Source organism: Lithohypha guttulata, assembly GCF_036872675.1.
Source record: "Lithohypha guttulata strain CCFEE 5908 chromosome Unknown scaffold_3, whole genome shotgun sequence".
In the NCBI taxonomy this organism is placed as follows: Eukaryota; Fungi; Ascomycota; class Eurotiomycetes; order Chaetothyriales; family Trichomeriaceae; genus Lithohypha; species Lithohypha guttulata.
In genome coordinates, this window is record NW_027042752.1 from 2,883,522 (window position 1) to 2,909,743 (window position 26,222).

Sequence of the window (26,222 nt, forward strand, 5' to 3'; positions counted from 1 at the left end):
ACCTAGTGACTCGTTGGATATACAATGCAATGTCGCAACCAGAAGTCACAGCATTTCCTGTGAGATTTTTGCTGGTTTGGAAGGATGATATTGTCAGTGTGAGAGAACTGTATCGCGATCGCAGATACCGTCGTTGCATCGTACTCTGCTCGCAATTGCTCGAAAGAGAAGTGCGTACCTGCCTTCTGTCCTAGCTTGATACTGATGAATTAGGACCATCCATTACTGAAGACGTTCCTGTCTTTCTATCAAGCTGTCTGCTTCGAAAGTCTAGGACATATCTCACACGATCGATCGAACAACAAAATCCCACTGCTCGAGCAAGCAAGAGATGCGTTCATCTCAGCAAGTGACCTCCTTCCATTGCCGTTCCGTACTACAGCTGATGGCAACTACGATGAACCACAACCACCACCCGCTTGTCCGACTCTGGATCTGCTAGAGCTCTACGAGAACAGTCCTCCGGCTCCCTCCTCAGTGCCCGAACAGACTAGAGGTCGCCAACCAGAAAGATGTGTCTCGACCTCGAGAGCATCCACATCCTCGCGCTTGCAAGGACCTTTACCAGCATGCCATATCTATGTCGATCTTCACTCTTCCGAGTCACCTTACATGGATTTAGAAGACGACAGCTACCTTGTTGGGACACCGCAAGAGAAAGCACTAGCCAAAGCCAGACTTAGTCGCAGTCTGAGCTCTCAACACGCTCTGACCGGAGAACTCGTGCCATCGCCCCTATTCAGCAAAGGTCCCTCGAGCAGGAAAGGTTCACAATTACAGTATGATGGAATCAACACACTTTTGCCCTTGTTTACTCTGAACAAACCACTCCCACCAACACCGTTTTCTCGTCCTCTCCCGGAACTGCCTTTCAACCACAATGCCCAATTTACTCTCAAAGGCAAGCATTTCTACATCGTTCCTCGCAGAAAGACCGCTCTTGCAACATTAATATCAAAATTTGAAGGACGAAGCCCATTTGATGCTGACAGAGGAGGCGGACTTGGTCCGGTCCACATCGCACAAACCCCTGTGACAAAACGGTTTAAGCGCATCTCTACCACATTCATCGCAAAGAACGACGACAAGGAAAATGCAGATCCTTTGACAGTGGAGAGTCCTTGTGAGCAGGATCCGCCATCAACCCTGAAAATGTCCTACAAGCAGAGCTTTGTTCCCATCACTCCCTGTCCGAAAGGCAACAAGCCCATCAAGCCTACCACAGGCCTCACATCCACACTCACCTGCACCACCGATGATCGCGAAATCACCACTCACATCCTCTTGTCTCAGCCTACCTCTCCAACGACCCACCTCACAAACTACAACGCCACCCTCTGTTCCCTCCGTACCTCCCTCCACAAACACATCTCCACCGTCACCACCAAAATTGACATCGTCCGCATAACTCAGCAAACCCACGAACTCGAAAAACGTCGCCAATTCGCGTCCATGCACTCCCGATCCCACAAATATCAACCACCCTCGTCAACAACTTCCGACGAGAACTATCCCTTCCAGACTCCACCACCACCACCAGCAGGAAAAGACATCCGCCTCCGCAGTTTCTGGAGCTTGCAGATTGCAGACGCACAGTCGAAGAGTAGTGCGGCAGAGGATGAGAAGGCTAGGAAGAGGAAGAGGAGGATCGAGAAGTTAAGAGCGGAGGGGTGGAGGACGGTGAGGAAGGAGGCGAGGGAGTTTAAGGGTGTGGAGTATTATGAGGAGTTGAGGAGGAGTGTTGAGAGGGAATTGTTGGTTATGGGAGTTGCGTGAGTTTTGCATATGTTTCTGATGGTTGAAGGTGTTCAAGAAATGTCTATTGAACACCAACGAATTTGGACAACAGTAACAGGTAGCTTACAACACTTGTCTTGGAATTTGGCGTAACCAAGATTTAAAAGCATACTTGATTATGTACTTCTTTCTATACACAACTAGGACATACCAGCCTACCATCACGATTCGCTCCCTGTCCATCACTCTGGCCCTGTCCATCAACACTTGCATCATCATCAGCTCCCTCTACCCCTTGATTCCGATATTGATGCCGATGATCAACAAGACATCGTCGATGAAACAAATGCCGACACGAAAACACAACAATGGCTTCCGCCTCCAGCTCCAACTGCGCTCCATTGACATTTCGCTGTTCCTCGTCGTCATCATCCTCATCCTCAGCTTTGACCTCAGTAGCCTTCCCTTTCCCTCTCCCTTCCTCTTCCGTCCCTTCACTGCCCACAACACTCTGCCGTCTAAACCCCTCAAGCCTCCTCGTTCTCTCCTTTTCATTGCGTTCATAAGCCTCCCAGACCTTCAGACCAATACCCGGACCCCAGACACGACGTCGACATAAACCACAGACTTGTCCTCGTGGTCGCCAGCCTATCTCCCGAAGTTTAGTGACTTCGTGGACGTGGACGAAGAGGTCTTTGTCGAGCATTGCGTTGGATAGGCTGAGGAGGGATTCTTCGTAGCCGTACGCGGAGAAGATGCTGCTCATGACGTGGCGGAGGTGTGATAGGGACGGAGAGACTTCGGCTGCGCGGGAAAGGAAGGCTCGGAGGATTCGTACGAAGCGAAGACTGTCTGGGTGTTTTTGGCTGCGAGCTACCGCCGTTGAGTTTAGGAGTGCAGTGAAGACTCTTTGGATTGTGTTTCTGAGGGATGAGACGACTTCATCTGAGTCGGTACTGTTACTGTCCTGTATTGTGTTCGTACCAACCCTTTGTGCGATTGATACGACAGCAGCTATAAAGTCGAGCCACAAATTTTCTTCGAACGATAGAGGTTGCTTGATCGACGACCGTCGTGGAGACTTGGAAGGTGTCCTGCTCCTTGTCGCAGCGTTCTGTGTTTGACTCTCACATAGCCATATACCAACTTTGGCATACTTGTCAACAGAGGAGAGCAGATCTTCAATCGCTTCATTTGTAGCAACTTCGTCAGGGCTATCGGCCGCGCTCTCCAGAACGCCACTCAAAGCTGCTTCGATCGTAGACAAATGTTTGATAAGTCGATCCATCGCATCCTGTACTTGACCTTGACGTGCGAGAAGCACGACAGCAGCATCGATATTGCCACTTGTTTCCAGGGCAGGTACAACATTTTCCAGCCGAAGCTCGCCCTCTTTGACAGTACTAATGTAATCAACAACATGTGACGGCTGAAAACGGCAGATGAGACGAACGTATTCTTCGATCATGTTATTGGTTATGTGCTGGCTTCTGCCTGCACCATCCGCTGGTTCAAGTAGTGTCGACAGGTAGGTATATCGTGCTTTCGCATCAGCCAGTGAATCAAGAAAGAAGGCATGATCGTCGGACAGAACAATCTCAATCACCTTGGCTGTCCTGGCAACATCAATCTTGGACAAATCTTCTACGTGTCTCTTCAACTCGTCCACAACATCCTGCCTTTGTTTTTGGTCAAGGTCGGAGCTTGGCCGAAGACACTCGAGTATGACATCGAAGACCTGAGATTGATCCTCCGTATCAACGAAGTACATGTCGAGCAGTTTCGGCCAATCCTCTTCCTGCCTGTATACCATCTTGAGAATTCGATAGAAATGAGCTTTTTGAAGCAACGGAATCAAGTTGACGATGTTGGAAGGCTTGTAGACAGTCATCAGGTACTCAATGCTGAGTTGAGCATCATCGTGTAGATCCTCATCTTGATACTCGCAGAGCCTTGTGAACACTTGCTCCATAGTTGTGCCAGCCAGCAGCATATACTGCGGATACTTGGGCAGGTTCCGGGCAATGAACATATCCAAATAGATTCGTTCAGTTGCGTCAAAGCCTGTAGACATCACATCTAGCAGTATCCTGACAATAATCTGCCGATTGAACACAGAGCTTCGGTGCTCTCCATTATCGTGCAATGATTCGTCTTGACCACTGTTCAGGAAAGAATCCTCAAAAGCCTCATTCAGTGCTGCCATGAAGTTGGACACATCAAACTCAAGAAGACGACGTAGAGTAGCGAAGGGATCCTTCTCGCCACCTTTGCCGTAAAATAGTAGTTCGTAGATCTGAGTTTTTGCTGACAGAGCTCGATCATCGTCCATGAAATCACCAATAGGATAGACACGGCTGGTCAGAATGAAGGATAGATATGGAAACACCTTCTGACTGGCAAGGGGTGCTGTATGAGGTGATGTAGTGCTTCCGTTAGCACCTGGTTTCCTAAAAGTCATATCTAGTAATTCCAGTAGAGGACTGGTGTAGTCCATCAACGCTGTGTTCCAAACGTAGATGTACGCGTCGTATAAATTGTGACGCTTGCAAAGCGAAGTGACCTGATCAACGTCCATTTCTGTTGCATCGAGGAGGCAGATGACCTCCTCTAGATGCGATGGCGTATGCGTGTTGACGAAATGATTGATCAAAGTCTTGACTGCTGCAGGAGGTAGCGAGGTGATTTGTCGATCCAGAATATGAGGCTCAAGAACATCGACAAGAATATCGCCAGCATTGTTCTCATCATACCAGTCGAATACTTCGTGAAAGAGGAAGTCCTTCTCATTCATCCTCAAACATGCAGCCACACATGCGACAGCAAGATCAACAAGCTGTCGACGATTCAAAGACGCATCACTGGCCTGCTCGTTCTTGCCAAAAGCATACCTCAAGGAAGCACTCATCATTTCAAGTAGTTTGTCGTGAACGAGAGAGGAGCGTAATGCATTGTCCTCCGGAAGGCCAATAGTTACTTTCTCGCTGCTTCCAGAATAGTAGTTTGTCGCAAGTCGAATAGCAGCTATGAAGTCGCCTGTTTCCATTAACGCAAGTAACCGATCAGCCCAGTTTGTAAGACTGCCCCACCACACTTCATTACTGCCTAATAAGAAAAGACGTCCCTTGTAAACTCGAAAGCTCATGTAGTAACCATCGGCAACAACTCCATGCATAGAAGTGTCTTCGTCCTCGTCGTCATGATGTTCGATAACGGCTTGCAATTGATGAGAGTATAGATCAGCGTGATACAAGTTCTTTGGCAATAGGTCGAAGGCGTCGGTGACAGTCATTGTCACATCCTCAATGATGAGCAATTGTTGCGTGATAGTCAGTGCAGCAACCACAGAACGGCTAAGCCACTGGAGCGCAACAATAGCTTCCTCAGATTCGTAGCGACTTCTCGAGACAAACATTAGCTCTACCGGCTTATCCTGAGGGGTCTCGGGATCTCTAGGAGCTTCTTCAACCTCAAGCACACTTATGACGTTTGACCAAGCATATACCAGCTTGTTTTTCGAAACATTCGTTTCACTGCCTTTGAGCTTGATTGCTGGAAACCAGGCCAATGCCGCGGTCATGGCACTATGCGCAGCCACCTCTTTAGGTCGAGCTGCTTTATGCTGGGTTTGTGCAATGGGAGTGGTAGACACAACCACAAGGAGATAGGGTGTAAGCATAGCAACCAATCCCAGACTGTCTGTTTTCTGTTCAATGTTGCCCAGTGGCATTGGTGCAAAGGCCAGAACCGAGCTCTTCTTAACTGGCTTGCTTGCCTTGCGAACGATTACCTCTGGATATCTTCCTAGTATTCTTGTAGTTCGGATGGTACGTCCTAATGCGCCCGTCCCACGAGAAGCAAGATGAGAGAAAGCCATACCCTTATCATCAGCGGAGACCAAAGCAGTCCTTCGATAACCTAGAAAGCCGACATGAAGTACACCACTGCCCTCAAGGTGACCATCGAGCTTGCGCGCTTCTGGAGCAGTAGCGTCCACAGCTGGAATTTGCATGAAAGGCCTCGAAGGTCGAATTACCTCCCATACCAAGATATTGCCAGCATTGTAGCCTGCGGCAATCGCAGTATGATCGGCCGAGATAGCCAAGGCAGTCACAGAACCAGACTCGGTAGCCTTAGTGCCTAAGCCTATTGTTGCTTTATTATTCTGCTGATGGTCGTAGACAAGGATGAGGCCTTTTGACGTGCCAATCACGATGTACTCGGTAACGACAAGACAGGTGGGATTACCAAAGTTCCGACGGCCAATCTCTGAGAAGACTTGTGCCGTCAACCTCCTAAGTCTCGTCCATCTGATCACCTCCCAAGGAGTCTGAGTGTCCTCGGTAGCGGACTCCGAGGCCGGGCCAAAACTGGCAAGAGAGGACTGACGTGAATGAGCATTAAGGAAACCAGGGGAAGATGCACGAGGAGTATTGAGGTAGGAGCTTGAAAGTCTGGATTGAAAGCGCAGCTCGAATGGTCGTCTAGAGGCTGTGGAACTTTTTCTTGAGATTAGTGGGGGAATTGCAGGGCCATCGCTTCTCGGAGAAGACAAGCCAGAGTCCTGGATTGAAGGAGTATCGTCAGGTATCGAGACTGAGCCATCCAGGCTAGCAGGTCGTATGGCAGCATCAATCACCTGTATACCGGGTTGCGATGTGCCAACATCATGCGACATATCTAGCAGAGAATCATCTTCATTGTTTCCTGTATCCTCATGAACATCCAGCTGAGGGATAGTGTCTACATCTTCTTCCAGGTCTTTCACGAGCTCTTCTTGGGCATTTTCATCTTCGATAAGAGGTAAGGTCTCGTCCGGAAGGTCGGCGATATGCCGTTCCCTGTCAACAGCCTCGACAGCGTGCTGTTCGATCTCGCCATCTTCCGGCGTCGAGCTCATCGAGGTATACGCAGTCGAACCATTGCTTCTCAACTGCACGACAATCTAGACGGTTGCTTGAGAGCCGAATTGCAAGTTTGCACTATCTTATTTGTCGTGTACCACTCGTATTTCAGACTGCGTGTATGGAATAGATTCGTGCTGGCTGGCGTGGTACCGCTGCACCTCGAAGTGATTACTGAGACTCAAAGAGGCTAAGGATGCTCAACGCCGGTGTCTCGTTTCGTAGAATACTTTGAGTTGCAGTCTCTATGGTTCTGTGTTCAGTTCTCGTGCAGAATCTCTATGATTGTTGATGTGGGACATTCAGACCAGCCATATACGAGTACATTGCAGCGCATGATGAGGCAGTCGCACCATTGCAGCATGCCTGAGTAAGGCAGCAACTATGTTAAACACGACAGCCACATCTATACTATCGGCCATGTTGTGGTAGCAAAGCCAAGATTTTAATACTAAGTATACACGTCCAGGACTAAATAATATTAATTTTTACACCCGTAGACGCTCGCTGAATCAAACCCCAAACCCAGATAGCTCGATATAGTCAAGTAAACCCTCGATATCAGTAGAGCTGATGTGTGCTCATGACTGGAGGACAAGTGTAAGGGTGCCCATGGACAATTCTGTTTTTCACGAGTAGAAAGCACTCTTCTGGAAACTCTCAGAAGTTATACCTCCTGGACCTCCTTTCACCTCTGGTCTCGCAACAGAGCTGAGACTCTTGGTTCGTGACCCATCGTCGCCTCCCTTCAAAGTGGTCGTCCGACTTGTAGGTAAGCTCACTGTGCCATTATCGTGAGCTGTGGCTGCTATCTGCGGCTGTTTTCGTTCAATTTTCTGTAGATATGGACTGGGCAAATACCCTTGTTTGCCATCTCGTGCTCGACATTTCCACCATTCGCTGGTCTGTCCCATTGGGTCTGTCTTGGAAAGAACGGCTACCATATCGCCCTTGTTTACCTCAAGATCTAAGCCTCCAGATTGCGGTGTTGGTTTGTAGTCGTATAGTACTCGACAAAAATCGAGTTTGGTAGGATCTATCTGTTGGGATCCGTCTGCTCGGACCACTATTCCTTGCTCAGCTAGTCTTCGTTGTTCTTCCGCCTCTTGTGCTCGGGCCATGGACCGAATCAATTTTGACATCAAATATGGCAGCCCAAAGACTGCTAAAGTGAACATAATGAACGGCTTTTTCGATGCGCGAGGGGGTGCAGGCGAACCGTCCGGAAGTGTGGCTGGTCCTGCGCCACCAGAAAGAAAAGACGAAAAGTTTGCAGGAGTCAGAGATGTAGCATCTGCAGGTGGTGGTCGACCGGTAATCTTGGCTACCAATGTGCGCATCCAACGCAGTAAAGTGTATATGCCCAGTACTTGTCCTAGGGTCGTCCTGAGGTTGCCAAGCTGTTCTGCCATCGACACCATGGCAAAGAAGGAGGAATGTGTGGTCATGTAAGCTGATTCCAGCATTTGCGCAAATCCTCCAAATGCGCCCACTATTGATTCCATGATCTGAAAGGTGGCGGCAGTGCTCTGGTTCCAAGTTTGAGTCAAACTGGCTGGATTATTGGGATCTTGTCCTGGCATGCCTGCGCCGAACTGGCCGTATGGTCTGTTGTACATGCCACCCATGCCCATCCCTCCTCCCATACCGTACATGCCACCATAAGAGCCATATCCCGATCCCATTCCATAGCCTCCGTAACCGCCACCGTACGGTGATGAATAGGAAGAGTATGGGTTGCTGAAACGGTTTTGTCCGTAGGCGGAGTAATTTGAAGCTGTTTGATTTACCACATTGTTTAAGGTATTTGGTCGATCGGGTAGTGTGGGTGCATCAGATGACGAGGTCATTATGGTCGAGGATGGATTTGCTATCGAATTGATAGCAGCAGGTGCGCTTGTTGCACCCGGCGCTGGACTCGAGGATACTGCGCCTGCGACTATGTTAGGAGGATGTATTGAACTCGCTTGATAGAGCTAACCTGCTGCACCCGCTCGCTCCCAAGGTTTTGGAGGAGACACCGAACTCATTGTCTGCTTGTCGTTATCGCGCCATCATCGGAGTATAATCCGAGTTCTTGTGCAGTTCCGATCGTAAGACAATAGAAGGAACACGGAGAGACCTCTGGTTAGTCTGGCAGTGCTAGGAGAATGGAAAGGCAGTCGTTGAGAATGACATATGCTAGTCTGGCGAGGATGGGCTGAAGGCTGAAGGCTGAAGGCTGGTGAATTCAATCGTTGGAAGCAAACGCCAGAATGATGCCGAGGTGCGGAGATGGCGCCGTTGTGCTAAGACTCTCCACCAATGTCCTGCCGATAATACAGACATCAGTTTGCAACGAGGCAATATTGTCCATCGCATGTTCCAGTTAACATAAAAGGACAACTTGAGAGTATTAAAGTCTTGTTCACGGAATTATCATGTGGAAAATCGAATAGAAACATTTCGTTTTAGCTGAAAATTGTGCTACTACCATCACGCTTGCTATCTGCTTGCCCTACATACCATCCATATGGTCTCGAACACCTTGGGTATCGTATAAAGGAGAATGCTTGTAAACCTGTAAGAAAAACGCCCGGGCTATCGCAGCCATATCGTCCACCTAACCATCCACGAACCATTAAATAAAGTGAATCGGCCGTCGCGGGCATCACTTCACCTCTCTATCCTTTCAGCAATCAATATCTCGACAGTACGAAAGGACCTTCGCTGTCTCTGTCTCGCAAATTTGGCTTGTGGTTCGATGTTTCTGTCGAAGAAGAACTAGCCTGTCCAACAGGACTCAAGCCAGCGCTGCCATGAGCAGGTGCATGGTAGCCAGGCTCTTGCCTCTCACCCCCTGTTTCCCACTTATCTCGTTCGTCGAGTGAGCTGACATCGCTTTTCGTGTCAAACTCCACGTCAACATAACCGTCATCGCTTGATAATCTGCTGACAACACTGACACGATTGTGGTAAGCTCTTGAAGAGGCCACACCAATAGTATGTTCACTCTGTGGTAAAGAGTATGATGATGCCCCGCCACCAATTCGCGGTGTGTTGTCAGCACCTATCGAAGGAGAAGGATATATCGAAGAGCCGCCTGCGGGAGAATCTGGACCACGCGCGAATGGTCTAAATGGAAGTTCTTCCCTTGTTAGTGGCATGGACAATTGTGGACTTGGGTGTACCCTCTTTGTTGCATCTGCGCCGGGTTCTCTCCGCGAATTTGCAGGAAAGTTGGATTGGATAGGACTGTGGTGAAGGCCTAGCCTTGAAGAATTTGCAAGCCGTGCGACGCGCATGTTCTCCAACGAGAGTACATTCTCGTCGACGGGTGAGTCTTTCTCTTGTCCTGAAGGAAAAAAGTTTGCTGTTGAAATTGGTGGTGGCTGACCGGGTATCTCAGCTGAGTCAGCTGCTGCAACAGTGCCGAGATTTGGATGATCCTTTACTATAGGCGAATATTGTGATATAGGAGATGCACCATTGAAAGCACCAGTAGGTGTAGGTGGATTCAAGGGTTGAGGTGCTAGTGCGCGATTGTTCTTCATGTTCGTCACCAGTGGTGAGGGCGTCGTCTTCGGTGGGCTTCTGCCTCCATAGTGTTCACTGGTTGTTCCCGAATATGGAGGTCGTGGTAACTGACCTGGCATGGTGGTGGATGGTCCACGGCCTGTTTCCAGTGGAGTAGTCCTTTCGCCGGGTCGAGGAGCACGGTCGTTCCTGGATTTTGTGCTCTTCTGACCCCGATTCTGACTTTGTCCTCGACTGAAATTATGCACAGGCCGACCTGTGCTGTTGACGTGTGCTCCAGCTTTGTCAGGCGGCGTCATTGGTCTGGCAAGTCCGATGTCTATCGACGAGTATTTTGGAGGTGAGGGAGGGAACAAGTCGATTGAGGGCTTCCTCATTTCGGATGTCGTTGTGACAGCCACTTCCTTTTCCAGGTTTGACAATGGCACCAGTTCCCTCGTCGAGCCGGTGCTAGAGCCATTGCTGGGTCCTCGACTTATTGCCGTCTTCTCGCTCTTACTTGCCACCACAAATTCCGGTTCCTCTTTCAACTGCCGCTGAGCTCGTCGGCGCATAATAAACCAAAATACCACAAAAGATACAATCAGTACTATAGCAACTGGAACTACTACTGCAGGAATCAAAGTGCCCAGGTTATTGGTCGACGACGAAGACGAGCTGCTGGTCGCTTTGGACGTGGGTGACGAAGAGGTAGAGGCAGAGGTATCGGAGTGTGTTTCACGAGCTCTTTCACTCGACTCTGATGCTCTCAGCAAAGAGTATGAGGCCGAATCTGTGACATAGACTGTGCGCAAACCTGTCGAAGTCAGGGTCGTGGCAGGTTGTGTTATTGGTTGCTCGAAAGATTGCAATATCGTGGTCAGCGCTGATTGTGGCCTCCCTCCATCTGTTAAGATGTCTGTTGCGCCCGGTGCAATGACACTCGTCTCGCCGGGTCTCAGAGTCGCTGGTAGTGTCGAAGGCTCAGCTCTTTTGAAGTTGTGCATTTTGGGGTGCCCCATATTCCACCTTTCACCTGATCTCCACCACTCTCTCTTCGATATCCATGCAGGATGCTTCAACAATATGTGGTCAACAAGGCCAGGAACGGAGGACGTCGTCGACGCCAGCACGAACGTGACGGTCCCCTATACAGTGAGCAGATCCTAGTAAGCTAAGTCAGTAGCGTAGGTTAGTATAGCTTGGTCTAGTTCACGCCCACGAAGTCTGGGAAATTAGACAAGGTCGTTTTTTGCGTAAGAAGAAAGAACAGAACTCAAAAGCAACGGTGAACCACATAGAGCTAGGAAAGGCACTGCGAACCCTCTCGCAGGATTCACCACTTCCCAGCTGAAACATCTTGAAGCAAGGAAGCTGATGACATGGAGCGAATCTTTTCGTGTTCAGTGTCGAGGGCAACATGAGTGGGAAGTACAAGGCTTGCAAGGTCTTAGGCTGGATGCAGATATGACCGTAAGAGGTTAGAAGCCTGATGGTCAAACACGCCGGCCCCTTTCGCAAAGTCCAGTTCTGGCCTTGCGGAGGATTGACTCGACCATAGTCGGGGATTTGCTTAACGCCGATTCAGAGGCTGGGGTCATGCGAACGTTTATCTCGAGACCTCGATCTTCCATGATCATCTGCTTGTTAATGAAACACGATTCGAATAGACCATTCTCCTTGCATGTGTGACCATGTAATTGAAAGCCGAAGTTGTGGTAGTACTGATAGGACACGATGTGTGATGCAGATCAGGGGTTTTAGTCGTACTCGCTACGAAAAGTAAGTTGCACTCGGAGTGGACTGCCTGGCCGTGGCTTGGTATCCACCAAGAAAATCGACGAATGCAGTCAAGGTCGGGATGTCCTGCAGTCGTTCGCCTTCTGTAGACTTTCCAGAAGGCGGTAATGTCTTGGTGATAGTACTTGCAGGCAGCGACAAGCAACGACCAGGTGCTGCTTGTTTGTCTGCTGTTATCTCCTGCAACCTGCTCGATGTTGAAAATTGCTGTAAAGGACTGTACTCGACTGCAGTGAGGTGAAAGGATAGCACAGAGGAAGCTTTTGAGAAAGATGCCGCCAGTTGCAGTTTATATGCCAGTTGCACCAGCAAAGTTTGATGAAAACGATAATCCAGCTAACTTCTGAAGAGCGTCAAGCAAGTTCACAGTGCTTAACCAATCCGAACCCTGGGCTCGACTTAGGCGACTGCAGACACCTCAAGTTCAAGAGTGCCCCTCGTGTCACACCGACCTTTGATACCTCATTGGCCCGTGTGCCTTGTGTAAGCGCTCACCTCCAGAGCGGTACGCTGCTATCATATCGTTCGAGTCTACGCCCAGAATGAAGAATGGAAACCACCTCCTTCTTGGGAGCTCATCGTCGTTGTCGTCCTGTATGGGACGTGATGCATCCACGCAACGCTTGATTGCAGCTCTTTTGTGTATAGGCACGACAACGTGACACACCGTCGCCATGTTTCTATCGAGGAGGTACCGACCCAATATGCGGCCCTTCTATGGCCTCATCGCAATCGAATTTTGTCTGACCGTCGCATTGCTCACGTTCACGGGCATCGCAGCGCCGAACTTATATCGGACGAAGCTCTGGCAGGACGGTGCAGACAATGGTTTCAACTCAAGTCCAGTCGCTGGGCTATACGCAGCTGCCAATTACCGGCCCTACACCACGCCTAGATGCTGGTCGCAATTGTGAGTAAGTCAAGCGCATTGTAGACGTGAATCTAACATGGCGCAGTATCACGAACTACAACCTCGTCGTCGCCGTTCTTTCGATGTTCTTGATGCTCGTGAAGGGCACTACGTTTATGCTTCATGTCCTGCCTCCAATTGTTTCGACCATCCTACACGCCATCCTCATAGCACTATATTCCGTGGCTGCAGCGTTTCAAGCCAGCTCAGATACCACCGACCCGCGCCGACCACAAAATGGACCTCCATGGTATATCACTAAGAACTGTTCTGTGGCGCACGACAAGACTTTAGTCGGGTACTGCCAGCAGGCGAAAGCCACATTTGCATGTTTCGTTGCGATGTTGGGAGTTTTCACCTTCTACTTCGGACTCTCATTATGGTCGTGCTTTCCCTCAAAGGCACACAGATTAGAGTATGAAGAGAAGCAAAGAGCGAAGAAGCTACGTTGGGCACACCTGGACGAGCCTGATCCAAGATCTGCCGATTCAGACTACGCTGTGCCAGACACACCCGGTGTTCAGCTGGGCATGAATCCCGTCACACCTAGGACTTTGGCATTTAATAAGCTCGGCGGTACGAGGGACCTCCCTCTGCGTGCCAGGGACACTTCTGACACTAGGACGTCGACGTTTGCATTGAGAAGTCCTGGCATTTTGAGAACACCAATGCACCTACGGTCCCCGAGGGAGAACAAGGAAGTTGCAGTTGTTACGTCGGAGCCATCAGCCTCGCCAGACCCGGAAGCTCAAATGTATTTTCCTCCACCACCGAAGGAGAGCATCGGGAGAGGCAGATGAGATGTAGTGTAGCAAATCTAGTCGAACATACCAATTTTCTTTTTTCGAAACACCTTCAGCGGAAATGGCTCTTACGTTCTGATCGTCGGTCAAACCCCATGTACTCTGCCATGAAACACGTCTACTTAAACCTGACAGGCAATGGGACAATATACAGCATGGTGCATCCAGTGCAACTAAGCTATCCAGTCATGTGCCATATTGTGACACGTTTCGAGGCACTGGTGGGCTGTGTGTATCAATTTAGTCGCCAAGGGTTTGCTTTATATACTGATGTCAGGGACACCCTCATCCTGGTATACGAACCAAGATTTCGTGACACGCTGCAAGAAATACTGTGCGATCAAACGTCGCTAATCGTCACCAGATCTCGCCTGCGCTATCCCACCTTGTACGGAGTAAAGTGGTACCACTCCGTAGCCTATGGCAAGGGAATAACTTTGATACGCTGCGAGATCCTCCCTCCAGCATCGACGGGGTCTGGACAGTGGACGGCTTGGAGTTTCACAAGTGCAGTCACTGGAGTCGTCTAGTCATGGTGTCATGGTGTCATGACTACTAGTATGCCGTATTCGGCAAGCATCTATGCACGAGGTGGTCGAGAAGAGCGTCCGGTCACTTCGCCATCAGCGCACCATCGAGAGCGGTTGCTTATTGTAGTGGGGACGTGCTGCGGTGTGGTTCCACCTAATGACAGCTGCGCCGAGCATGGCGTTGATTGCCAAACGGTTCTGTGCTGCAATTTAGATTTCGATCTCAGCAAAATTGCTGGTCCAACTATCGACTCCACAAACGTTGAGTGGCCGCTTTTCCTCAACCCCCTTGTACCTTCCTCCTGCTCAGCTACTTCCCACAATCGTGTTAATTGAAGTCAATATTACTACTGGCAACCGTCACCGCCTCGGAAGTGATATTTTCTCAAAGATTCAGAACCGCCGGCTACTGCAGTGGATTGTCTTGAAAGGTCCAGATCGCTCGTTCATGCTTTAACGTTCGAATTCTCTTCAATAGCATTCTCTTTTGAGCATGGATTCGGCTTGAACTACTCAACAAACGTCCATCCCATTCATATTATCTTTCCTCTCCTAAGCTGAACTTATCGAGCTTCATGTTTTGTTGCTTCGACTAGCAGCACATTCAAGACTTCAACAATGCCTGCCACGGCCATTGTTGAGATCTCAACCCCGACGACATGGGGTAGGGCAAGCAAAGCAGGCTGGGATAAGTCCATAGGTGCGCTTCTCGTCGTTGCCGCGGTGCCAACATGGCTTCACATGAACTGGATAGCTTTGGAGCAGTATAATGGTTCAATCACCGCTGCTCTAAGGGCTGCACTGAAAGAAGGCCCAGTCAGTTTCGCCTATGGTCACTTTCCCAGATACTCTTCTCAGGCTATAGCCGGTTATGCAGCATGGTTGTTGGTGCAAGCATTCTTCTATGGTTATTTACCTGGTACCTTGTGCTATGGTCAACGCACGCCTGGCGGGCATCTTCTGACCTACACCGCCAATGGACTTTTGGCATGGGTCATAACACATGTCGCGTACATTGGAGGCTCTTTCCTTGGCTTTGTTGATCCTGCCATTATCGCCAACCACTGGGAAGGTCTTCTCGTAGCAGTGAATACCTATGGCTTCGTGTTATCTATCCTCGCTCAATGGAAAGGATATTTCTTCCCATCATACGTGGAGGATCGAAAGATCAGTGGTGAGCAAACTTTTGTCAGGGACATAGATGAAGTCTAACTCGTAACAGGATCTATACTCTTTGATTTCTGGGCTGGCGTTGAGTTGAATCCTAGATTCGGAAAGTATTGGGATTTCAAGTTCTTCCATAATGGTCGACCTGGAATTGTGGCATGGACATTGATGTAAGGTTATCAGGCGTCCAAGGCAAAATAATGACTAACCGAGTTAGCGATTTCTCTTGGGCAGCCTACCAATACCAGCAGATTGGCCATGTCACAACTTCGATGATTATTGTCTCGATGTTCCACCTGATTTATGTTGTCGATTTCTTCTACAACGAGGATTGGTACACTCGTACAATAGACATCAGCCACGACCACTTCGGATTCATGTTGGCATGGGGTGATACCACATTCTTGCCTTGCCTGTACACGCTTCAGACTCAATACCTAGCGAGGTACCCGACATACCTTACCCGCACGCAGTCTCTTGCCATCTTGGCCTTTGGCCTAACAGGTTATTTCATCTTCCGATCGGCCAATTACCAGAGAGATTATGTTCGAGCTCGAGATGGCAAATGCAATCTTTGGGGCAAGCCAGTCACATTCATTCGTTGCAAGTACAGCACGAGCGATGGCAAAGAACACAACAGTCTTCTGCTGACCTCGGGTTGGTGGGGAGTTTCGAGGCATGCGAACTATATGGCAGACTTGATGCAAGCCTGGGCCATGTGTGCCACTTGTGGTTTCACCCACTTCTTGCCATGGTCATACTTCTTTTTCATGAGTGTACTTCTCTACCACCGGTCCCTGCGGGACGAGAAGCGATGCCACAGCAAATATGGTAAGAATTGGGAGGAGTACTGCAAGCAGGTACCATACCGAATCATCCCTGGTGTCCTCTGAGGTGGTAAATGCTTGGTGGAAGAGAGCGATAGACTTAGAGACGTTGCCCAGGCATTATAGCAGGACGTGTCTTTGATGTGAAGCGGAGACAGAGGGTGGGTGTACAAGACGAGCGACGGAGTCAGAGGAGACATTCACGGGATAGCGACTGGCGTGGCTTCGCTTTGGCTGGCTTGTAGTCAGTAGATTTCCTTGTCGACCTTTCATCAAACAATATCACACAATGATTATAGACCGAAACGATTCATACGCAACCTCTGGTTCTGTGTCATTCGGGGGAGGTTGATATTCTATCGTGCTTTCCTCCGTTCTGTGAGTCAGGATGATACTAGTACGGTTGTGCCCAGATACGGACGTCAATCTGGCTGTGTGCACAAACCTCTGTGTAATAAGAAAACAGAAAGTCCAGCAGTTGACACTGCGACGGTGCCGCCTGGAAGACCTTTTGTACTGAGAGTTTCCCCACCACCGCTAGCATCCGAGCCACTGCTGAATAATTCGCCGATCCCATGTTTTGTGGGGACTGCCTGACTACAATGACTTCTTTGCTGTCACTTCCTATTCAACAACAATTGCCGTATCAAGTGGTGTATCTCTTGAAGAGCATGTGGCAAATCTATTCAGCAATGCAAGCTTGCGTTGATGACTACAGGCGCCTCTTAGCGGCAGTGATACACGCTGCACGTTGCGATGCCCCAGCTGACAGTGTCAGAGGCTGAGCACAGCCATTGGTTGCCTTTGCTTAGGCTTAGGCTGCCACGAACGCATGAGGCACCACAGTAAGAAGATTCACGAGTGAGAACACATGAGTCTTTGTGACGAACTTGATATATTAAGCATTTTCACTCTTTGCTGACACGTTATCCATCTGCAACCCGTCTATTGATCCTCGTTTGCAGTTGTGAAACTACCGTGAATCTTGCACGATCAGGCTGACAGTGACGATTGGTGTTTCGCTGTACACCTCAGCCTCTCTGTCACGGTAAGTTGGCAGTTGCTAATTCACACAGATTCCTTTAGAAATACAACCACAACCACTTAGACCAGAGCATAGAAACTGCACAGAATTGAAGGATTCTTGTTCTGCTTTCAGAATGGTGAATCAAGCTCCGGCAGTCCAGCCTTCTTCACTCACCGACAACAAGCAGCTAAGGACGCCTCCATCAGAGCCTATGGATGAATCCACCTCGAAAATGGACAAGCCACAAGCAATAGAACCTTTGCCAACAGCCTCGTCCACGGACAAGAGTGACGACAAGCAGACCCAAGACGAAGCTAAGATAAAATCAAAGGACGAAAACAAGCGTGAAGCCAAGGATCAGGCATCGCAGACCACAGACAGCAGAGACGAAGCTGAAAAGTCTACGGCAGCAGACAATTCCGAATCTAAGGAAAAGCCCAAGGATAAGGATGATGACAAAACCAAAGATGACGCCAAGACTGATGCAAAGGATGACAAGAAGGACGAGGAAAAGGATGACAAGAAGGATGAGGAAAAGGACAAAAAGAAGTCTTTACCTAGAGGCATGAAGGCGGACACGAAGCTCCTATGGGCTAAGACGGATGCACAATGTAAATGTTGCACAGTCTGGCAGGACAAGGATCCTGATGATGGCAAGAATGTGGAGGAATCAGACGAGTGCTTACAGCATGCGATTGTGGTCCGAAAGAAGAGAGTTCACGAGGGCAACCGAAAGCCACTGAAGGTCGACTCCATCGTTGTCCATTCGCCCTTGGTCAAGAAAGCACTTCAGGGAGTTTTCACAGGATACCCTGATCTGGTGATTGACCTAGAAGAGTTAGTCTTCGATGCGCCGTTTGCGCCCTTCTTTCATCGCTGGGCGCAGTTCGAGAAGGCCTTCAAAGAGGAGACGGACGAGATGACGAAGTCGCACATGAAATTGCTCTACGATGCACTGGACTCAGAACTTGCTAAACCGATCCAGAGGCACAATGACCTTGTTCGACACAAGGCAATCGATTTCGAACTCCTGTGGACACTCTTCTCGCCCGGCACATTGATGTACAGCCACGACAATGGGCACGATCGACTGTACGAAACCTGCGACTGCGAATACTATGCCGATCTGGGTGGTATGAAGTTTGTCATTCGCTGCAACGAGATCAATTGGGACGGTGAGAAGTTTGGCAAGGTCATGCTTAGCGAAGAGATCAGCAAATTCAAAGGAACAAGACAGATAACTACACTACCATCCTATCCATTACGATTCCACGCGAAATCCGAGCAGCTGAAGACTAAGTGTATAGAAAGAGGACGCCGTTTCCAAGCGCTTGCCGGAGTATACTGCAAAGACTACAAAGGTACAGCTGTTGAATACACGAAATACGCTTACCAAAGTGTGAAGACAAAGCGACAACTCGAAGGCCGAATAATGCTTGATGAAGAACTCTTCGCCAAATTCAACCCTGATGAGTCGCGGAGCATGAGAGAGCTCGAAGATGATGACGAGGATGTCAAGCAGGCTGAAGCTGAAGCATCAGCTAGACTAATCGAACAAGCAGAGAAAGCAAAGGAGGCCCTCAAGAAGGTTGAAGAGGAAGAGAAGAAGAAGCAGCAAGAAGAGGAGGCAAAGAAACAGAAAGAGACTGACAGTAAGTCGGAGACTGTCACGAAGTCTGAAGCTGAGTCCGAGTCGAAAGAGAAGACACAAGAGCTAGCTGCTGATGCTTCGCAATCCGAACCAGACAAGGCGAAGTCTGAAGTGTTGCCGGACGAGGTCAAGGTTGATGTCCCCGTCGAAAGCACCAAGTCCAGCACTACAAACAGTGCGGATGTTGTACAGGCATCTGCCGACACCAAGAAGGAGGCCGGAGCCTCTACCACTTCCACAGACTCGGAAGGCGCGCCAACACCAACAGAATCAGTAGACGAACCAAAAGCTTTTTCAAACACTGAGAAGCAGGAGCTCAAAGACGATCAACTTGTCATTTGCAATTCCTGGCTTCGAGGATACTCCCTTAGCCACCAGAGGTGGTGCTCCTTTAGCGTCGACCACATATCAGACGTGTCCTGGAACGATAATGCTTTCGCCTCTCTAAGTCTGCCTTGTGAATACCGAGAACTCATCCTTGCCACGATCCAATCCCAGATCCGCCAAAATCAGTGGAAACAGAAGATGGAACAGGTTGAGAAGGAGCAGAAACCTCTATCTGCGTTGTACGAAAAGGCGGAGGATGCCACAGAAGAAGAGGATGACAATCCAGCCGAATTCGACGATTTCATTGCACAAAAAGGCCGTGGCTACATCATGCTCTTCTCTGGAAACCCAGGAGTCGGCAAGACCGCCACAGCAGAGTCAATCGCCGAACTCCTCCACGTCCCACTCTGTATCATCAGTGTCGGCAACCTAGGCACAACCGCCGAATCAGTCGAATCAGCCCTACAAGACATCCTAGAACTTGCCTCAAAGTGGAACGCAGTCCTGCTACTCGATGAAGCCGACATCTTCCTTGAGCAACGCACGAGACACGACCTTCACCGCAATGCCGTCGTGAGTGTCTTCCTCAGACTGCTCGAGTATTACCAGGGCGTACTCTGCTTGACGACGAATCGCTCCGAAGAAATCGATGTCGCATTCCACAGCAGAATCCACATCAGCCTACCCTTCCCAGACTTGACTGAGGGCAACAGAGAACAGATCTGGCGACACTTTGCCAACATCACGAACGCGAAACACGAGGCGGGTGCTATGCGGCGGAAAGTGGCGGCTGATGAGAAGAAGAACAAGAATACTACTACCACCACTACCGCTACCACTGATACCAACCTTCCAACTCCAGCCCCAGAAGATTCCACAACCCTCACAAACGGCACCAAAACCCCCACATCACCATCATCACCAAACCCACCTCCCCCCGAACACCTTACCCATCACTCTCACGACGCAACAACAGACACCCTAATCGACATCTCCCCTACCGATTTCCGTAAACTCTCCCAAACACAGCTCAACGGCCGACAAATCAAGAACGCGTTCAAGACGGCGGTACTGCTGGCGAGCTACAAGAAGGAAAAGGTGCAGATGAAGCATGTCAAGACTGCGTTGAAGACGATTGATGGGAATGGGTTGGGGAAGAGGGAGGTTGGGGGCATGTATTATTGATGGTATTGGATTGTGGAAGGGCAGTTGTTGGATTTTGAGAGTGGTGTTGTGTGGGTGTGTTTTGGATGTGGGATGCGTATCTACGTAACTATGTTTTACTTTCTTGTGGGTTGTTTGGAGTTGGGGCGGGAGGAAATGAATTGGTGTGCAAGAGGATTGAATGTGTGTGAACATGCGGAGAACGAAATGGTGTTTCGGGAATAAAGTTGATTAGATACTGGTAAGTAATACACAGGAGAATCTTAGCTCGATTCAATCTATTCAAGAATTCGTCCTTCTCGTCTTTGTCCTCCCAGTCTATTTCGTCTATGAGCCTTGTGAGCCATTCCCGACATGCCAAGCTCGAACGCGCATTGCAGAACGGTGTGCTGTGTGTTCATACGTAGTCCGCAATCCGCCGGTCAATGCAATAACTCAAGGCGTTGAAACAGTACCCTGGCAGCGCGGGTACGTCTACCATGGCTGTGGTGTTTACAGCAAAAGTCTATGCCGACCCTCTGTTCGTCATTTCTGTGGCTGAGGTGCAAGCACAATAGACGGGATCCATGGCTGTGCGGACATCTAGCCTCTGGAGGTCTGTTGTCTGCGGTCCTTGAAACGAGTGGTTGGCGCGGGTTCAAACACCGGCTAAAAGTTGTGTGTGAGTCGACTATCGGGTTTGTGGGAGTATATATAGTATGATGTTCGCTGTGAATGTGTAGATAATTATCATAGACACTTGTTCGGATTATAGATTTCGAAGTCGGTCCTGCACACATCAGATCGCTTACTGTATATTCTTTTTACTGCGGACAGAAGAATATCATCGGAAAGTACTAGAGTTTACCGTTCCTGAAAATGCTGTACATGGGTAAAGCCTGGTCTCTTTCTCCAACGCCTCAGCCTCAGACCTTTCAACACGACCGTCGTGAGCAGTCGACTTCACGGCCAGGATTGAGTAATGCACCTGATCCTCCTCAGAGCTCAAGTGCAAACACTTGGTCGCCACCAGCGAACTCCTATATTCAAGAGTATAGTCCTCCTCAAGGGAGGCACTATATCGGAGAACATTGTGTTGTCAGCAGAGATCGGTCGCTTCCAGGCAGAGACAGGTTTGAAGCTCGGTGGAGATCCTCTACCGTCGCTGTCCAACACAACGGGACGACTCCGGGTAACAGCCTGTTTGGTCTTGACCTGGACAACATGCCGTTCTTGCGATCTCAGCTGTTCGGCAATGATGAGGAAGACGTAGCTTCAGGACTTCAAGACCACGACAATGGCAGAAAACAGATAGAAGTCAGCAACTCCAACAGAAGCGTACATCACGAAGATGAAGCCGAGCGAGATCGTTTCTCAGAAGAACCTTCTCAATCTCGTCACAAAAGGCGCCGGTTGAACACATCGGAACTTGTGCCAAAACAACAGCTGTCACGTCCAGTCAAGGTCCACATCCAGCGTCACGAGTCGTCAACGAGCATCGAAGACATCTATCCAGGTAGCTTACCAGAAGGCACGTTGTGGCAAGGCCCAAGATTTTCAATACCTCAATACCCTGAAACGCGCCAGGCTTCACTACGGTGCATGAAACCATGCATCGTATATACACAGTTTGCTTGCGAGCAAAAGTGTCGCTCTCGCGGCATATGTGTGCATTTTTCATTCATACTTGGTGGTGGATTAGTGCCTGACGGGTTGATATGCGAAACTTGTCGAGTTGCAGGCATCGAAAGAAATCATAATGCTCATCGCTTGTGTCCAATGCATAACAAAGATAACTTGTCGCCAGCCACGCCGAACTTACCGGAAGACTTCCTGGCGACTAAAGCGCAGAGGGCCAAGGCCGATGAGCATTTCTTGAGGAGCCTGCACTGTGTGTGGTCAGGTATGGACGCGAAAGACGCCTCTGACAGACCAGATGAGAGACGTGCGGAGACGCCCGATACTGTTGTAAACTTCATTAAGGACGAGCTATTTTGAGAGATCCCTGAGACAGAGAGGACAAGGTCATGATGTTCTAGACTGGATCGCATTGACAGTGAAGATTGACCACGCTCTCCTCAAAGGAAGCCTTCGCATCTGAGCGAACGCAGAGCTTGCGCAATCGCCGTGTGTTGATGTTTGTCATCCAATCTGGCGACTCACAGGCTACTCTCGTGGAGAGACAAGACAGATACTCCTCGAGACCTAGATCACCAGTCTCCGATTCTCCGACAAGTCGCAGCATTTCCTGAGGAGATTGAGCTTCATCTGACTTTTATCGTGCAACATTTGCTGCCTCGCACCATAAGAACTGGGCTAAATCTAGACCACCAACTAGATAGCTATCGATAAATAAACTTTTCAAACGCTATGCGAGCTTTATTGCGCCTCACTGCAACGTTCTTCTTCATGAGGAGTCTCTCGGTTTTAGTCTTGGCGACTGAGTTTTGAGGCGTCCTTGAAGTTTCTTGAAGGCTCTTGAGAACGGGAGGAAGGGTTCACGGACATGGTCGTTTCATATTCCTGCTTGTGGCTTTTTTAACTACTGAGAAAACTCGCTGGTGTCTGCTGGGTAAGCTAGTAAAGACAATTTTGAGGATATCGCGGAAAGGCGTTTCGTTGATTTCCGCGGCGCCCTTTTTTCGTGCTCAAAGATTCGCGGGGTTGAAACCGTAAGTGAGCTGACAGACTCTGTGGAGAAGTAGGTACCTTGCGACGAGTTTTCTTCTCTGTATGAGCAAAGCCAGTACCTTCGAAAGAGTAACATAGCTTACCAAAATTCTACGAATATGAAGATCTTGTCAGATTTTGCACGTGGAAATCTGGAATGATCAGCAATCTGATCTACTGCTGATCAAAGCATGTAAGGACGTCGAAGTAACATCCTCCATAACAACTCCTGTCCATCGAGTCAGGCTATCGATTAGAACTTGTGTATCACAATTGTCAAAGCTGAGGATAGAGATTGGGCATACATGCTAGCATTCTGCAATGCAAGGCATGTTGAGCTGCAGCCTCAAGAGAGAAAGAGCCGCAGATTGGAGAACGCCAAGGTACCTGCCAAAGTTGCGGTATGCGAGTGCCAAAGCGGATGCGGCAGGTTGGATGGAAGAAGTACATTACTACTCAGTAGTATTGCGACGTGATACGAGTTCTTGCCGATAGATCGATTACGTTGAGATTCATCCACTGTAACCCCTTTCATATGAGAGCATCCCGGTGTTAATTATGCATAAACTCGTATTCCCAAGCTGCACAACATCATCCGGAGCAAAAGCTCAGGTCAATCAGAGCTATAGGAGAACAGTCATGATATTGCAAACTGCAACTACAGCGCATCCGAGCATTTCGTCCTCCAACCCATCCTCATGCATGTCTGGCGACAAGGCAGCCGGTACTAGTGGTTACAGTACATCCACAAATACGAACTACTAGTACGAAGTTCTCCATGAAGATCGACCGATCAGTATCAGGAGGATTACGTACACAAGCTGACTCGCCACGGGGGTTCCAAGAGTGTTGAAGCAAGGCGCGACAGGAGATTCGCACACCAAAAAGTGGGAGTCGAGCTCAGGCTTGTCGCTGTTTCCTCCGAGCAGTTGAGAAGTCGAGTCGTTACATCGGCTAGTAGTAGACTGAACCAAAAGTCGAAATCTGCTCTTGTGTGTGTCCCGTGCAGGTTGTTTCGTGAGAGCCGCAAATCACTGCATTGACACTAAGGGTTTTAGTGGGCGCCACAGACATCATTCACGAACAAAATAGAGGTAGTGCTGGTGTGTACGTTCATGTTTGAAGAGAATTTGCGCGAGGTAGGTAATTGGTTATATATGACATAATATAGTAATACGATGTCTTCATGCATCACTAACAGTTTACGTGAGTAGTACAAGTTCGACGATGTCATGACGAATGAGTAGAAATGAATCAGAGCCATGAATGAAAGGATTTGTTCTTGATTTATTCTCAGGCAGCTACATGACGATAACTATGCATGCCTTCCTTGTTCACTCTTGGTGATAGTCGCAATGCAGAACATCCCGTAAAATCTTGCTTCGTTCAACCAGCACTATTGATACGCGCTCTTTTGTTTGCCCATACTGTCCCAAAGCTCTGTCCGTCTATATCACAGTTCGACAAGAGTTTTCCGGTACCAAACGAACGAAATGGGTATCTCAAAAACAAATCTAACAAGATCGTTGCGTAAATACTGCTAGATCTTTGACAATTCACCACCACAAACACCATATACTCCACAACCATTTGTTTTTCACCAGAAGTAGAACCTGTGCCTCGATGGAGGGCCCATAATCGTACACGACGTCGCGTCAAATGGTATAATAATATCGTAAAGTCGTTGAATGCGAGTCGGTACTCGACTAGACCTTGACTGTAAACAAAGAAGTCCAAAGGTCTCTGCATGTTCAGGACGAAGCGTTGTCTTCTGCATCGGAAGCACTAGACACCGAAGCACCTTCGCCCCTGTGGACCTTCTTGTGACGCCGCAAGTTGCTTACAACGGAGAAGTGTCGACCGCATCCTTCTACATCGCAGGCGAACGGCTTCTCTCCAGTGTGGCTGTACATGTGAGTCTGTAAAGAACTAGGTCGTGTGAAGCGTTTGTCGCAAACTTTGCATTTGTGTTTCTTCTGTGTGTTGCCAGATACTTTACTGGAAAATTGACCCATCATGGTTTGGGGAGCTGGAGGGCCCAGTGGCGCGCCCATCAATTGCTGTGGTCGAGGTAGTGTCCTCGACATTGGATCGTAGCCAGCATCTGAGGCTGCAGAACTGTAGTCGGTCGCTGAGTCGGCAACGGAACCCACCGAGCTGCCATAGTAAGGGTAGCTGCGTCCAGACTCTGCAGAGATGGAAGAGTGGCCGGATGTATTTGGTGGAAATCCGTAAGAGTCTGAGGAACTGCGAGCAGCTCGCGCTTCGTAAATATTGCGAGGAGTTAAGTCTTGCAGATTCTGGTGACTAAGTGCCAGCATGCCGCGTGAGGCATCTAGTTCGCCAAAACTGGCAGTCGCGGCGCGAGAGTCATTGCTACTATGATTATGTTAGCATTGTGTCATGTCAATCTGATTTCAGCACTTACACTTCCGACATCTTTCGTTGCTGGACTGCCTGTTGTTGGTGAAGAGATTGTGCGTAGCTCAATGATGGGTAGGCGGTCGAGTATGATGATGGCGCTGTTGCACTGGAAGAATATTGTTGGTCGGCATACGACACGCTCGGTCTCGGAATGTCGTGGGAGTGGTTGAGCAAATGTGATCCATCATGGTGGTGCGGAGCATATTGGCTGTTTGATGCTGAAGGCGCTGAAGTTGGAGGAGAATGTCCTATCTGTGAATATTGCAACAAGCCCGACCGATTTTGTGCATGGTTACTGGTTTGGTGTGCCCATGGATCTGTGAAGTTTGGTGCGGCGTGCATAGAAGGATACATGTTACTGTCGTAGCCCATACCGCCGTATGGACGACTAGGATGATCGAGTATCATAGTCATTTGGATTGTTGTCCGGTTGTTGGTGTTGATGTTCAGATGCTGTTCCAAGAAGCTTTCGCGCGTGCTCACGAGAATCGAACCGGAGCTGTTGACCTGTAGATCTGAATATCAACGGAGCCGATAGAGATAGAATCAAACAGATGTACAAGTTGATCAGTGGGATCAGCGAGTTGATATGCTCTGCCTCCGCAAACCTAAGTCGAGGGACGTGAGGCTCCAAGTCAGGGATCAGATATGATCAGCTGCCGATCTGCACTCTTGTGGTATCGGTAACTGGAGAAGAGCCCTAAGCCTCAAAACGGTTCCAAAGATAAATGATTAGCACTTAAGCTTCTCAATTAAACCTTCTTGATTGGTTTGCGGCAGATCGACGTCTGGAGCTTGTGGATTTGT

At 49.1% G+C, this 26,222-nt stretch overlaps 7 protein-coding genes across 7 annotated transcripts; 4 read left to right on the forward strand and 3 right to left on the reverse strand.

Annotated features, from left to right (window-relative positions):
* Nucleotides 1-29: 29 nt before the first annotated feature.
* Nucleotides 30-1,776, forward strand: LTR64_004844 (uncharacterized protein; the record flags this gene model as incomplete). The annotated part of the gene is made up of 2 exons (XM_064899188.1): nucleotides 30-170; nucleotides 214-1,776. 2 exons carry the CDS (start codon nucleotides 30-32, stop codon nucleotides 1,774-1,776), a joined length of 1,704 nt encoding a protein of 567 aa, XP_064755145.1.
* Nucleotides 1,777-1,927: 151 nt separating this feature from the next.
* Nucleotides 1,928-6,637, reverse strand: VPS8_2 (Vacuolar protein sorting-associated protein 8; the record flags this gene model as incomplete). The annotated part of the gene is made up of 1 exon (XM_064899189.1): nucleotides 1,928-6,637. One exon carries the CDS (start codon nucleotides 6,635-6,637, stop codon nucleotides 1,928-1,930), a length of 4,710 nt encoding a protein of 1,569 aa, XP_064755146.1.
* A 633-nt stretch (nucleotides 6,638-7,270) lies between these two features.
* On the reverse strand, nucleotides 7,271-8,671 carry PEX13 (Peroxisomal membrane protein PAS20; the record flags this gene model as incomplete). The annotated part of the gene is made up of 2 exons (XM_064899190.1): nucleotides 7,271-8,574; nucleotides 8,623-8,671. The coding sequence occupies 2 exons, from the start codon at nucleotides 8,669-8,671 to the stop codon at nucleotides 7,271-7,273; spliced, it is 1,353 nt and encodes a 450-aa protein (XP_064755147.1).
* Nucleotides 8,672-12,640: 3,969 nt separating this feature from the next.
* Nucleotides 12,641-13,646, forward strand: LTR64_004847 (uncharacterized protein; the record flags this gene model as incomplete). Its single annotated transcript, XM_064899191.1, has 2 exons — nucleotides 12,641-12,846; nucleotides 12,893-13,646. The coding sequence occupies 2 exons, from the start codon at nucleotides 12,641-12,643 to the stop codon at nucleotides 13,644-13,646; spliced, it is 960 nt and encodes a 319-aa protein (XP_064755148.1).
* Nucleotides 13,647-14,797: 1,151 nt separating this feature from the next.
* LTR64_004848 (uncharacterized protein) lies at nucleotides 14,798-16,239 on the forward strand (the record flags this gene model as incomplete). The annotated part of the gene is made up of 3 exons (XM_064899192.1): nucleotides 14,798-15,353; nucleotides 15,402-15,516; nucleotides 15,564-16,239. 3 exons carry the CDS (start codon nucleotides 14,798-14,800, stop codon nucleotides 16,237-16,239), a joined length of 1,347 nt encoding a protein of 448 aa, XP_064755149.1.
* A 1,094-nt stretch (nucleotides 16,240-17,333) lies between these two features.
* On the forward strand, nucleotides 17,334-20,363 carry LTR64_004849 (uncharacterized protein; the record flags this gene model as incomplete). Its single annotated transcript, XM_064899193.1, is given in 2 exon segments — nucleotides 17,334-17,811; nucleotides 17,827-20,363. The coding sequence occupies 2 exon segments, from the start codon at nucleotides 17,334-17,336 to the stop codon at nucleotides 20,361-20,363; spliced, it is 3,015 nt and encodes a 1,004-aa protein (XP_064755150.1).
* A 4,379-nt stretch (nucleotides 20,364-24,742) lies between these two features.
* LTR64_004850 (uncharacterized protein) lies at nucleotides 24,743-25,829 on the reverse strand (the record flags this gene model as incomplete). Its single annotated transcript, XM_064899194.1, has 2 exons — nucleotides 24,743-25,370; nucleotides 25,420-25,829. The coding sequence occupies 2 exons, from the start codon at nucleotides 25,827-25,829 to the stop codon at nucleotides 24,743-24,745; spliced, it is 1,038 nt and encodes a 345-aa protein (XP_064755151.1).
* Between the last annotated feature and the right edge of the window lie 393 nt (nucleotides 25,830-26,222).